General features: G+C 46.8%; 1 protein-coding gene across 1 annotated transcript in view; it reads right to left on the reverse strand.

Moving 5' to 3' along the window:
* LOC119037059 (nodal modulator 1) overlaps positions 1–15,114 on the reverse strand; it is a 50,171-nt gene that overhangs the window by 22,012 nt on the left and 13,045 nt on the right. The window contains exons 7-15 of the mRNA XM_037129090.2: positions 14,093–14,245; positions 13,439–13,576; positions 13,030–13,119; positions 10,265–10,370; positions 9,918–10,068; positions 5,217–5,391; positions 3,508–3,649; positions 2,160–2,291; positions 887–1,023 (exon numbers count right to left, since the gene is read on the reverse strand). Of these exons, the coding sequence (XP_036984985.2) occupies positions 887–1,023; positions 2,160–2,291; positions 3,508–3,649; positions 5,217–5,391; positions 9,918–10,068; positions 10,265–10,370; positions 13,030–13,119; positions 13,439–13,576; positions 14,093–14,245 (1,224 nt within the window). The remainder of the gene's footprint in view (positions 1–886; positions 1,024–2,159; positions 2,292–3,507; positions 3,650–5,216; positions 5,392–9,917; positions 10,069–10,264; positions 10,371–13,029; positions 13,120–13,438; positions 13,577–14,092; positions 14,246–15,114) is intronic.

The following is a 15,114-nucleotide window of genomic DNA, read 5'->3' on the forward strand; positions in this document are numbered from 1 at the left end:
ATCTTATTCTAAGGGAAACAAACATACTGTAGGATTTAAGGAGAGGAATGATTTCCTAAATGTCTATCACTTGTTCTCAACTGGAAATTAGTTTACCCATTTCTTCGAACAAAGCTGTTTTTTGAGCATTTGTAGTTAACCAGTTGGAGCAGTCAGTAGCCAAGGAAAATACCACTTTCAATTACTCCAATGTCTAACATGAGCAGTCACTTAATTGACATTTGCCTGAATTTCTCTACTGGTACCTGACAAAGACACATATCATTGCTTCAGTCAAAAAATTATATAAAATTCATAAATGGACCTGTACAGGCCTGCACAGGTGTTCCCTTTCCAGAAGTCCACCTGGCACACCACCTATCAGGCCATGGAGACCCATCCGCAAGACAGTAAGATCCCATCTGACGACTGTGTCCTCTGAACCAAAATAAGTGTATGAGTCCCGGGAAACTGACCCAGCTGCACCTGGTAATAAATAATAGTAGCATCTGCCAAGGAAATTTTAGATGTGCAAAAGCTTTACTTTATCCTCCCTATAACCCTGAGAAGTAGACATTATGATCCCAGTTTTGGAGGAGAAAACTGAGGCTCAGAGACATTAAATGCACTTGCCCAAGGATACAGAACCACCACGCTTTGTACTACTTCAACGGCTTCCCCAAATCACCAGAGTTAGAATGTAATGTGAAGCCAGGAAATCTCCCAAATAAAGGCAACTTCCACTGACGGATTTTAAATGCTTCCTGATGATACTTTCTCTATTAGGTGGCTGAGCTGAGGGGCAGAAAAAGAAATTGGACTAGAGTATGATTATAATCTGCTTGGCGTGCTAGTCCTTCCTGCTCTCCAAGGGCAAGGGCCCTTCCGAACAAGAGCCCGTACCTACCAGAGTGATGGCGTGAGAAAGGGAACATCGCAGCATATAGCCCGTCTGCCTAAACTCAACTGCTGACACGTCGTCTTCCAGAACCTCCACCTCCAGGCTCTTGTTCTTCCAGCACCAATCCTCATGCACGATGCTTACTGCAAAAGCACGCAACACCAAGAAACCCATGGGCGTGGAGCACGTCCCCCCCCCCCCCCGCATACCAGCAGAAAAAAACTATAAGGAAGTCACTAATTTTTAAAAACACGTGTGTGTATATGCATACATATTTTAAACATGCATACATTTGTATACTAAATATCTAACTATGCATACATGTATATATACAAACATACCAATAAATATTATAAACAACCCAATAACAATGCTTGGAAGACTACTAAAGAAAAATCGAAACCAATGGTCATTAAAATGACCAGGAAAGAAATTCAGTTGCATCTAAACATCAGGCTGTATGTAAGATACTCAGAGATCATCAAACTTCTTCTGTAATGAGCCACTGAGCAGACATTCGCCACTTTGCAGGTCATGGGGTCCCAACTGGTCAACTCTATGTTTAGAGCATACGAGCAGCCACAGACAATACCTACGCAAATGGGCACGCTGTGTTCAAACCACACAATGCATGAACACAGGCTGTTGGCCCTTAGGCCACGGGAAACTTATATATAACACACATATATAAATGGAAACTATAATTCCCCAGAAAAAGCGGTAGACTTTACAAGCTATTCACTGGCAGCTACTCCAAGGTAAGCTTTGAAAAAGCAGGAACACGGACAATGGGTAGCTTCTTGAGAGAGGCAGAGAAAAGAGAACCAGTGTTTGCCAGCGCCTCATGCTCACCAGGCACCGTACACAGGCTTACCATTGTGTTTCATTTAGTGTTACATTCTGCAGAAAGCCTATTACTCCTCTTTTACAGATAAAACTGAGTCTCAGGGACTGCCAAGGTCACACAGCTGCTAAGTGACAGAACACACTGTATTATTTCACTCTCTTTTTCAGCATTCAGAAATAAAATGGCACGGATGAGGGCACCCTCCTGAAGAAGAAATGTGCCGTTGCCCTGATAAGGTGGCAGTTGGTTCCCAGAGCCTCAGCTCCTGCATTATTGCCCAATGCTAAACACAGCACATTTAAGGTCAGGGGCCAAAGAAGAGTTAAACAAGTAAAGGTACACAGATGGGATGCAATTTGAGAGCTGGGTTTTAGAACGTTTAGGAAGACAGGAAATGTGTGAGGGCCACGAGAGGCTGTCTCAAAGTCTTACTTTTGTATTTTCCAGGGAGAACACTGTCAAACGTGAACGTCATTGAGTTGACCTTGCCAGAGAGCTGGAGGCTCCGCTTCTCACCCTGGCGGCTCAGAGACTGCAGGGTCACCAGCAGGTCACCACAGGTGTCTACAGAGAAAAGACCAGAGGGTTTGATTTGAGGGCCCTCGTGAACCACAGCATGCGTTCGAACCCTCGACCTGTGTGTGCTGCACACTACCGCTCGTCTCCTGAGCGGCAGTGCCAGGGCTCCTTTAAAGCTGATGTGCAGCTACTGGATTCTACAAAGTGCCCCCCACACAGGCCATCAGTGCCAAGCAAGGAAGCTACCAATGGTGAAAGGGGCTCCGCCACTTACTGAAATGGGGAAAGTAACATTTGTGGAGCACCAAGAGGGGCCCGTGAGAAAAGTGATAAAACCTTACTTAATGCTCACTTGAAACCAGGCATAGCACTGGGCCCCTTTGCATAATAATAACATTAGTATTCCTGATAATAGCAGATTTAAATGGTTCTTGCTATGTTCGAGGTACTTCTAAAGGCTCTACATACACTAACTCATTTGATACAACAAGCCCCTAAGGCAGTTACTATCACCATCTCCATACAGACAAGGGACTCAAAGCATAGAGAGGATAAATAATTTGCCCCAGGTCCCACAGCAAAGGTTCAAGCCCATGTAGTCTGGTTCCAGAGTCCAGGTAGTCACTGTGCTATATTGACTCTTGATGACCACATTTGAGCTTCAGTAAAATCCTCTGGCCTTGGCCAGTATGGCTCAGTGGATTGAGTGCGGGCCTCTGAATTAAAAGCTCGCTGGTTCAATTCCCAGTCAGGGCACATGCCTGAGTTACAGGCCAGGACCCCAGCTGGGGGCGCACAAGCAGCAACCACACATTGATGTTTCTCTCCCTTTCTTTCTCCATCCTTTCCCCTCTCTCTGGAAATAAATAAATAAATAAATTCTTTTTTAAAAAAGGAAAAAAACCCTCTGAAAGCAGTAGTGTTCCTATTTAACAGAAGAAAATCAGAGTCTGGGCAAGTATATGCTTATCTTCTCGTACCTGGTGAGCAGCAGAGCCGGGACTGAAACCTGGGCCTCAGTCCACCTTCCTTTCAGGATCAGAGGAGGGGAAAAAAGAGACCCACGTATTTTGGGGGGAGCCAAAGCAGAACTACCCCCAGAGAAATCCCTCTGTGACTCGCTGTGGCCATTCTTCAGAAAGATCTGGACGCGACATGAACTCTCCAAACCGCTGCCCCGTGAGGACAAGCTCCCCAAAACCCCACTTCTACCCACCTGCTTTTTATAACTATCTGTTCTTGCTTTCAATGGACACCTTACCCAAACAAGAGACTTTCCCAGAAACTGATGCCAAGAACTGCACAAAGGCCACGTCCATCACAGGCCTGTCCTTCACAGCAAGAGGAAACGTCCGGGGTTTCAAGGTCAGTCCCGCTCTGGTCTCTGCCTCAGGAAGCACCACCTGTGGGAATGCAGGCACCATCAGCAGCTGCACTGGGGTTGCCGCTCCCCTGGCCTGCAGGGTGCCGGAGCAGGCATCTGGGCCCAAGGCAAAACAGACTTCAAAGGAAGAAGGCTCGTTTCTAGGCCAAGTTTAAAATCACAACAAATTTGCGAGTAGCCGGTGTGAAGACAACACATTTCTAATCAGGTTTAAAAACTGATCCTCAGCAGCGCTGCGGTGTGCACGAGCCTGTCGGGCACAACTCTCCGCAGAGACGCACAAGCTGTCAGCCACCACCTGAACACTTGGGTGGGGACCACACTGAGTCTCAGAACCTTTGCCTGAATTGAGGTCATACGTGACATGAGCTACAAACTTGCCAACGCTGTGTGGATGCCCAATAGAGACATTAGGCCACGTTCTTCTGGTCTTCTAGGGATCTTTCTCAGGCTAACAAGGACTGGGAAAGAAGGCAATGGTCACATTTTTCACCCATAGTAAAGACAACACCTCGGAACTGCCCTTCCTCAGATAAGTCCCTACTCATGCTTCCAAAAGGGCTTCCAAAGGCTTGTCAATGTGGACAACTTTGCAAGAGGCTACTGTCTAGTAAAGGAGCTATTAGCCCCCACACACCACACTGTTCTCCAATTCCAGCTCCTCAGAGGGGGTCCCACTTGCCCTAGAGGAGAACAAGTCTTAAAAAGAACCTTCCTTCACCTGCTCATTCTCAGGGAGGAGGAGCAGCGGCTGACCTGATAAGTGAGGGTCTGAGATCCACAGAGACAGGGTCTTGCCCCGTGCGCCGGGCCACTGCACTGAAAGGCACTGTGGGCTGACCTCTGCTTCTGTCTTGTCTCCTGCCCGCGAGCCTCATCCGTGCTCAGGCCTTCACCCTTGCAGTGAGACCAACAGCCAATGTCTCCCCAGCTTCTCTACCTGCCTAGACAGAGAAATCAGACGGTGCCTGCCCAGCATCTTCAATTCAGAGTGAGGCAGGAAAAGGCCTCGGGTTCCAGAAGCCATGCACTATGGAAATTTCTGAGCTGCCATTACTAAAGAGTTCATTTTAACTCCTTTGGGACTTATGGATGTTCTGCAGCTGACAAAAGCCTGAGAAGGTGGAGGCGCTACTGGCAGCCTGAACCTAACCCCTAACAAACATCACACTGGAAAAGCAAAATGCCTGCTGCATCATTTTTAAACTGATTGCCTATCTGCTCTTCTAACAGTAACATGCAGAAATGAAATGACTGCAAAATAAGAAGTTGGAAATGGAAATGCTCCTTCTCTAACCCTTTGTGGCTAATAATAACCCTTTTTAAAAAATCATTGCTCAGCCCTGGCCAGGTAGCTCAGTTGGATGGAACATCGTCCCACTACACCAAGGTTGTGGGTTCAACTCCTGATCAGAGCACATACAAGAGTCAATCAATGAATGCATAAGTAAGTGGAACAACAAATTAATGTCTCTCTCTCTCTTTTTTCCCTCTTTCTTCCTCTTTCTCTCTAAAAGCAATAAGTAAATTTTTAAATAATCATTGCTCTTTTTCAAATATCTTAAACAAAACAAAACTCATCGTACCTGGACTTTGTAGGCCCCTGGTTTTGCTTTAAAACAAAATGATCCATGAGCATCCGTCTCCACAGTGACCAAAGACTTGTCCTTGTCTTGCGACGACAGGACAACTTTGTATTTACTCATCTGCTTGACAGTGTCAGGGAAGCGAATGATTGATATCTGGCCACAGACACTGAACCTGCAACAAGGGGACCATTCATTCCAGCATGAGAACTCAATTATAACAGGAAGGGCACTTATCAACCAAAATTACACGTCCATCTTCTAGTCCTTGTCCCTGAGACTCGTTTAATCTTAATAGACAGGAATGCAGCCCAAATGGCTCCAGTTTTAAAAGCAACCTTCAGAAAGACTGGACCACCTTCTGAATAAGGGGAAAGGCGGAGTGAGGGCCCAATACAGGGCTGTGCGTGTGTTCTGGGTGACATCTGGCAACCCCTCACGGTGGAAGTGATTTTCAGAAAATCTGTAGATGATAAAAAAACGTTTCAGGTAATTGAATCAGTGACAGTGGAGCAGCCTCAGACTGAGAAAGTGGGCCAGTCCTTAAAAGCAAGAGCTGCACGGTGCCTAAGAAAGTGCGCACTACCCCAGACATAAAACAAGGCGGAGTTATCAAAGATACCTTCCTCGCCTGCGGTGCCGTATCATGTGTGGATAAGAAAAGCAATCTGGGAGATCTGAACAGAAAAGGTAATTAAGGGAGAAAAATGCAAAGCTAAAGGTGAACTCCTTAAAAGTTAGGAGCCAGAAAAGCAACTTAACACTGACAAGCCCTATTAAGGTAATGACTCAGACTAGAGACCACAGGAGCAGCACGTAAACTGCTCCAGGGTGTGTCTCGAGAGACTCATGAAACACAGGGAGAGGCACGTCCACGCTCTGAGGAAGGCCAACAAAGATCATCGCCCTCAGTAATGTTCTTCACTTTTCTGTCAGTTGATGTGCTGAAGTATAATAAGGTGCCACAGATGAAGGCCAGGGTTGTTTCCTTAATGGATTAAAGGTTAAATTTTCTAATCGTAAAGGATCATATTAGATAAAGATTTGTTGTCAATTTTGACAGAGAGATAGTAAAATGTTGGGTTCAACACTGGGCAACTCTGGGTACACCAAATGATGAGACGCCGCTGTGTCACAAATACAAAGATGACAGAAAGAACAACAATGTGGTGGAACCCGTTGTGTGTGAAATCAGGGAATGATAAAAAGTCACTCCTTAGTGTCTGGCCCAGCCACATGCACTCACAACCTGGTGTGAGGGCCAAAATCCACGTCCCACCAGCTACCGCTTTCCATATGCACCTGAGTGGAGGACGGTTTTCACACTTTCACTCACACCTTTACAAAGTTAAAAGGAAAAAAAAAAACCAGAAGAATATTTTGTGACACATAAAAATTATATGAAATTCAAACTTCTGTGTCTAAATAAAGTTTTATTGGAACACAGCCATACCTGCTCAATTTAGAAATTATCTAGGGCACGTTTCATTGCAGAGACCCCAAGTCCTATGAGGCATCAGACATTAATTCCCTGGCCCTTTACAGAAAAAGTGTGCGAGCCCCTGGTGTAGTAGGTGAGGAACGCACGTTGGTTCTCATACTCCCCCTAGTGCGTACTTTCAGAATGAAAGGATGAGAGAACACAGAGAAGTTATTCTTAAGGACCCTTCATGTTCTCCTGATTCATGTCCACACCAGGGGGCTGTCACCTTATTTATTCCAAGCCGACTCTCTTTGCTTCCCTATGTTTTAAATATTATAAGCATAGGATCTGTTTTAGCTCATATTCCCAATTTAAAAAAGTGTTCATATTGCCCGTCAACTGTAATTAAAAAAATTAATTTTTTAAAAAGATAAGTGTCCAGCTACTGCAAATGCCAAATACATATCGGTTTAGTTAAGAAAAATAAGCTTTAAAAAAGTGGTAGGAGAGTGTTTGTTATATCAAAGCCCTTAAACACTGAATTGGGTCAATAAATTCTTTCACTGGGGCTTACAGAAATTGGTAACTTTGGTGCATTGTGAAATAACTATATCCTCAAAGTCATCTGGACAAGTCAAAGAGTTTGTTTTTCAAATAAGCTGAGTTGTTTAAATAACAAATAGCAATGAATTGAAAGGCAAATGTGCTATGTTGGCCCAAAAGGAAAATGATGAATTTTTTCAATGATACTAAACAAATATTTTACTTTCTTTGACCCAAACATTCTACTTGGAAGGAAATAAATGTATTTCTCCATCCCCATGAGCAGCGCTTCCTCCATCTAACTCGTGATTATTCGAATAAGAAACCTGGGACTCGGACCTACCAGGCCCGCACTTCACACACAGCACTTCGCACTCCCCTCGGCCAGGCCACCACCCCGGCCCAGCCACCACAGCCCCCAGCCGCCACAGGTCCTCCAGACAACTGTCACCACCTCCTGTCCGGTCCCTCCGTTATATACTCTGGCTTCCCTCTGGTCTGTGCTCCACTTAGCAGCCAGAGGAAAAAAAGACCAAAAAACAAAAAGGGAGGCAGAGAGAGAAACCTTTCTGAAATGACCTGCTCCACATGCTCACTTGCTGAAAACTCTTCACAGGCTCTCCACGCACCTGCGGAGAACCCCATCTTCCCACCTGCGCAAGACGGCTGCAAGGTCACACAGCCCTCCAGCCTCACCACTGCCTCCAGCCGCACTGGCTGTCTTCCAGAGAGCTCCCTCCCTCTCTCCTCTCTGGGCTTGGGACCATGCTGTTCCACCTGCCCAGAAAATTCTTCACTTAGCTAACTTTTAGTCCTCCAGAAGGTCTCAGCGACCCAGAGGGGACTTCTAGAACTCCCAAATAAGTCAAGTCCTCCCAGACCACCCAGTCTCTTCCCTGTACAACACCTACCATAATTTACAGTCACAAAGTTATTCATCTTGAGTCTGCCTTTCCAGTAAGATGAAAGCCCTGTTTTGGAATGGTAGGTATATTTCCACTGTTACGTACTCAGCTTTTATGACAGTGCCTCACAATGCAGAGTAGCTGTTCAAAATGTTTATGAAGGGAAAGAGGGAAGACTTAAGTCCAAGAACTGGTTTCTGACTTCCACGACAGAGACGCAGTGCCAGATTCCACAGGCGATGTGCTTCCTGATTTCCCATTTAACACTGAACTCTAACTATGACCCGTACCACCTTTCTACAGAAAACAGTCACAGTAGCTGCCTCAGTGATCAAGCCAATGGACTGTGTTTTCATGGCTCGGCACCTAGACTTCCCTGCCAGTCAGGCACTACCATACCTAAAACCCCCCACCCCAGGTTCTCCTGAGACCACCCCTCACTGGCATTTCGTTTTTGGTCTACTGCTTTCCCAAGTCTACTGCTTCTACACATTCAGGGTTCTGGCTGCCACGCCCGCTGCTAAATCCTGCATGCAATCCATCCAGGCGTCTTTGGAGAGCGCCACCTGGTGGTCCTACAGACCCCGAAACTGAGCCCTCGTCCTCCGACTGGCTCCTCTCCCTGCCCGCAGCTGGTGGCACCACAGGAATCCTGCCCCTCAAAATGGGAACCCCTAAATATTTTTCCAATCTGCCCTTGACTTCCCTGTAAGGCAAGCCCTCACCAACTTTCTTTTTAGGCGTCTTGTCCCCTTCAAAGCCACTGTCCACCATGCCACCAGAATGCCTCACTGAATACAAAAGTCTGACCGTGTTCCCCCACGCTCACACTGTTCACTGGCCCCTCGGCCCCTACTGGAGAAAGCCCCCACCTTCCAATGGGGTGTGAAGAGGTCTGCTCCTCCTCCCTGCCCAGTATACCACGTGCCCGCAGCACCAGCCTTTACACTGCCATCCACACCTGCTACTCAGGAACTGCGCGTCATTATTCACGCCGCCTTTCTCCAAGCAGACTCTGTCCCTCTCCTTTTATGTTACTGTTTATTGAGCACCTATTGCTGTCTCAAGAAAGATGCCAGTGCCCTGGCCCAGTGGTTCAGTTGGCTGGAGTGTCATCTTGTACACCAAAAGGTCATGGGTTCAATTCCTGGTCTACCCAGGCTGTGGGTTCAATCCCCAGGTGGGGTTTGTGTGGGTGGCAGCTGATCAGTGTTTCTGTCTCTCTCCCTCTCTTCTCTAAAAATCAATGATAAACAACATCTTCAAGTGAGGACTGAAAAAGAGAAAGACGGCGCATCCCCACTGTACAGGTTACACAAGGCGAGAGGAAGGGCCGAGAGCTGGCTGCAAGGTCTGGATTGTGCACACCGCACGTTACCTCTACCTGAGAAGCCTACGCGAATGCAACCACGGGATGTCCCCTCACATACGATAAACACAACAAAGCAGGAAGAACTATGACAACGGCTCAAAGCATCTTACAACAAACTTTCTCAACCAACTATAACATCTTCTGAAGTCCTCAAAAACTAAGCCAAGGACGTCCCCATACATATGAAGTCAAGCACAAAAGATCGTTTTCTGATCTGAATGCATTTGAATTTTACAGCAAGCTCGTTTTCTTCAACCATTCAACATGTAAGTAAATACCTTCCGTTGATGAGATTTAGCACTAATCTTTCTAAAGAAGCTGGCCTGAATTTCTCGACAGGTATCTGAGGCTGAAAGTGGATCCCTGGCAGAAACACAGTCGGAGTGAAGGTGCCTTTGTTCTCTGCTGGCTGCTGATGTAAGCACTGGTGCTTCCAGACCCAAACAGGATAACCTTACCCCGTGGCAATGATGTCAGCCAGCTGAGGTGTATTAGGTGCAATTTTGATCATGACAGTTTCAAAGTAGAGGTGCTCTTTCTGCGCATGGATGGTGTATGTGCCGGTCGTTATATTCTCCAGACGGAATGAGCCATCAGCTTTGGTTTTGACTGCAACACAAAAACACGCCAACAAAACATGAGCCACAAAAGAAGTGCATAGCCCTCCATATTCACAAGAATACATGAGGCAAAAAGCGGGCACATTTTTATAGAGACATTAAGATTTTGTTCCCTTTCCATTTCTCTCTGTGATAAGAAAAAAACTAGCACTAGCAAACAGCCCTGGGCCAACACGTCTGCCCACCTTTGATCTGGTTATTCAGAGTGACCACTGCCTCCGGGACACCTTCTCCTTCAGGCCCATTGAGGACCCTCCCAGTGACAGAGAATCCCATGACGTGGAACACGGGCTAGAAGATAAAGAACAGGAAGACGGTTCTCGTGCTGGAGCTGCAAAAGCCTCCCTGTTGCCACTCAGGCCACCATTCCGCACGGCTGCCTTCACTGGCTTCTCCCAGTCCGCATGCCAGCCAGGCACCTTCCCAGCTCACCCACACACATGGCCCCCCTCACCAGGAGCATACTCCCCGAGTCTGTCTTCTTTCTTATGTCCCCAACACATGGGTGTATGTCGAATAACTGAATGAAGCAGATCTATGACAGACTGACTCCCCCAGTTAAAGGTCACTGAGTCAGACTGGTGGAAGCTTCCATACCCTTTCTCCCTTCCTGCTTCCTGCCCTCCAGATGCTCCCATTTGGTGAGCCAGGCTGTCCTCCATTCTCCCAAACTTAAACCCAGCGTCACCTTAAACCCCCACCCCAAACCCCCACACACCCCAACATCAATCAGTCCTGTGGCTTTTGCCTCAGGGTCTCCCAAGCCCTTCCCCTGCCTCTTCCCACCACAACCTGAATTCACATCCCCACTAACTCCAACTAGACCAGCTCATTCGACCCAGCTGCTACACTGACCACCTACTCCGTGTGTGTCTGCCCGCCCCACTCGGGAGTGCCATGGCTCTGCTCTCTCCGCAGTCACCACGTTCCAGCGCCCTGATCGCTGGCTCCCCGAACTGACCACAGGACTGCACCCCATGCACTCCTCACGTGGGGCTTCCACCAGCTGCTCCCTCGGCCCAGGTCTTCTCCCACACCTGGACAAGATCTGGCCGGAGGCCACTCCTTGTCACCACTCAGGTTTCAGTTCAAACTGTCACGACTTCTGAGGAGCTCTCCCTGGCTGTCCTGTCTCTGTAGCCCCTGCCTCCCACCCCAGCCAGTCACTGTCCATCACACTAACCTATTTTATTAGCTTTAATAAAAGACCAAAATCTGAAATGTCCTTGTTTGATTTCTTACACTTTGTCTACCTCCTATTAGAAGGTAAGGTCTGTGAACATGGGGACCTTTTCTTAGTCACCTGGTACTCAATAAGCAAGTCCTGAATGAATGAATGAATGAATGAATGCAAGCAAATATGCCACAGCATTTAGGAGGACCTGAATAAAATAAAATGGCTTCCTTTTTATTCTGGTAGCCTTTCTTGATCCTTCTAAAAAGATGTGGTTTATCCACTTATTAATCCATATATCCATTCAACAAACACATTTATTAGGAACCCACAATGTGCCAGGCACTAAATCATTGTTAGGAATAGTGAAGAGTAAGACCGACCTCATGCAGCTCACAGGCTCTCTCACTCCTGAAATTCATCTCTGTTGAAAGACTTGTACTTGGTCATGATCCGGAATGCCTGTCCCTGCTCCCCTGTGCCCACTCGTCTCCGCAGGCCCCGCAAGGGCTTCATCTGCTCTCCCTTCCCACCTCCCCCCGCCAGGGCCCAGCACAACAGCCACGTGCTTTACTGAGTCTCAGAGAGCAGGGTAGGGACCCCCCATGGAGCACGTCACCTAAACACGAGCTAGCTCCTACCACCTTGAGCGACTTGCAAATGTAATATTGAAAGAAAGTGATTAAAATCTAATTTTTTCAATAGCTGTAGCACTGGGTGGTCTTTTTAGGAAAGACTTATTTTCTTTTGGGATTTGCTCTATCTAGCTAATTTGCTACAGTAACCATTTTTAAATTCAGTAAATAAAGATGTGTGTTGAAAACCACACTTAATCATCCTTACCATCTCTTTTAGGGTCTAGGGAGCTTATCAGACGGCCTATCATCCCATCCATCCCTGCTGCCAGGGCCCAAGACCTGCCAGCTCTCGCCCGGTGTACCGGCACAGCCTCCTAACTGTCCCCTACTCCCACCCTGCCCCGGGGAACTCTTCTCAGCACGGAGGGACACACCTCTCCTCTGCTCAGAACCCCATCCACAGTGGGGCCCACTGTCGCCCAGCGTGGCCCAGAAGGCCCTGCACACCCTGCCCCATCATCTCTCTGACCCTCTCTCCTCTTCCTCCCTTCCTCACTCCCTCCATCCCAGCCACCCTGGCCTCCTGGGGGACCCTCAGAACCTTACAACCTGCCATTCCCTCTGTTTTAAAATACCCTTCCCACGGATGAAAGTATAGTTCACTGCATCTTCCCCTTCAGGGTGTTGCTCGAATGTCACCTCCACAGTGAGGACTTCCCGAGAATACCTTACAAGACGCAGGCCATCTCAACCTTGAAACTGTGTGATCTTCTTTCCTGTTTTATTTTTTAAAGAACACTTATCACCCTCTAATATACTTTCTAATATACTTATTTAAAAGTGTTCTTTTTCTGACATTAGAACACGAATTCCATAGAACAGGAATCTTTGCCTCTTTTGGTCACTGCTATACGCCCATCCCTAGAATAGTACCTCTAACACACACCAAGGGCACTCAGTAAACACATGTCCCTGAAAGAAGTAGATGTAACTAAGGCTCCAGTTCTCCAAGACAGAGACATGTAATAGGGGCGAGGTATCTAGTGGATTCCCACCAGCCTGGAAGAGTACAAGGCTCTGGTTTTTCCAACAGTCCACCTAGATAAAATACCGATTTCTTTAAAAACTTGTTTGCAACACCTGTGCCCAGGGATGGGCACTGGAACACCTGCCCCTCCAGAAGATGGGGAGTTCCCACCTCAACGCGCAGGCTGTCATGTTCCACTGTAAAGTCAAGTCTGGAAGGAGCAACGTCAAAGGTAATCCTCTCCCCTCTATAGAACGGAATCTGAAAGGAAGAGTGCACTCATTACTAAGAGCCAATAACATGATTCAACCATCAATATTAATTACCAATTCAGCAGCCCACAAACAACAAGGGCTTCAAGGCGGGCCAAGAGAAATTATTCTAACTATTGCCGATTTTAATAGAGAAAGGTTTGCATTTTTGCAGCTATCACAGAGGGGTCAGAGTCTTATCCTAACTGCTAAATAAAATGTCCACAAAACCACCAGCCAACACTTAATCCTTACCACCCAAATGGCATCAGCTCTTACTGCGCCATAAGAGTCCCAAACACAGACAGAATGGAAATTGCTTCACTCACCACAGTGTAGCCCCCACTTGGCAGGGAAGAGAAGGAGAACGAGCCATCTTCTTTGGAGACAGCATAGCACAAGTACACCAGACTCTTGTCTTCAGGCTGGAACCCGGGCACTGGTGAGACGTTACAGCCCAGGACATCCTACGCCGGGAAAATCAAGACACGTGACTCCCTTTCCACTTACATGTTCTGGTTCTCATCAAGTAGGCCCACTATAGGAAAACTTCCACAAGTGTTACGTCACAAAACATGTATTTCTGAAGTCCAGGACAGAGCAGAGATAAAAGAACAAAAATGTTTACACTCAAGTGAAAAATGGCTTAATCTTCTTGGGGAAAAAAAAAAAAACAATATGATCATCCTTCCCCGCAATGGGTCACGATTCTCCAGACAAGAATGCGGAGCTGAGGAAGGTGAAGAGCCTGGCCCACAGCCACGCAGCTAATAAGAGGCAGAGCTGAGACTGGTCTGCAATGAACCTGATTTCAAAACCTGTGCACTTCACACCAAACTCCTCCACCTCCCAGTGTGGACATTCGGTGTCCTGTAAGTCAACCAAGAAACACAATGCTCTCAACTGTGGAGACTATGAATCAACCCTGACTGCATTTTAAATAGTATCACCTCAGTCTCCTTCACTCACGTTTCTTTGCTTACCTCTCTGGTTACTAAAGAAGAAAAGAGGAGGAACTTCACCCCTTTCATGGGTTCCCCGTCACTGCGGACAGAGCCGGACACGTTGTAGCCAGCCACTATCAGGGGACCGGCGGCATTGGCATTGGAGTTGGTCACTCGAACAGTGGTGCTCGCCTGCAAAAGAAGGTTGTAACTTCCAAAAAGTGAAATACTCAGGAAGTGTTCAGGAGCATGGGGACATGCTTGAGCTAAAATGTTAACTAGGAAAAAAGGAACATGTAAAATCACATATGTAATATGACCACTATTTTTTTCACATGCAAAATGAAGTAAAAGAAAATGTGGCAAAATGTAGATAATGATGACTTCAGCTGCATGTGGACATTTTACATCCTTGACACTTTTCTACCTTCCAAATTTTCTGTTTCCACTCCTTTACTCTGTGTGTTTCAATTCTTTGAAAATTAGCATGCCTTACTTTTTTCCTATGTTTAATGGAATACATGCATCTATTTTTTAAACTAAAGTACCATTTACGTGGAGAAAAGTGTACATATGCTGAGAGCCCGGGGCAGGGATTTTCACCAGGTGAACACACCATGCGGACAGTGCCAAAGCCAGAGCAGAACCAGCACCCAGAAGGCCCGTCCGTGCTCCTTCCCAGGCACGACCCCCAGCAGGGGCAGCCCTCATCCTGACTTTTAACAGCACGCTTTACTTTGAAACAGAATTTTATGTTAATAAAATAAAATTCCTTTATGCATACAATGAACAATGTAAGCCTTAAAATTTATTCTACTCGTATAGTGGGTAAGCCAGTGAGTTTTAAAGAAAGCATTTTTTAATCCTAAATCGAGGACATTTATTTCATTGCTTCCAGAGAGGAAGAGGAAAAGAGAGAGGAAGGGGAAGAGAGAGACGCATCAATGCCAGGGAGAGGCATCGGCTGGTTGTCTCCCATGCGCGCCCAGACTGGGGACTGTGCCCACACGGGGGGTTACACACTCTCACGCCCAGACTGGAACTGAAACAACAACCTAGGT

Source organism: Artibeus jamaicensis, unplaced genomic scaffold, assembly GCF_021234435.1.
Source record: "Artibeus jamaicensis isolate MK-2021 breed Jamaican fruit bat unplaced genomic scaffold, CSHL_Jam_final contig_729, whole genome shotgun sequence".
NCBI lineage: Eukaryota > Metazoa > Chordata > Mammalia > Chiroptera > Phyllostomidae > Artibeus > Artibeus jamaicensis.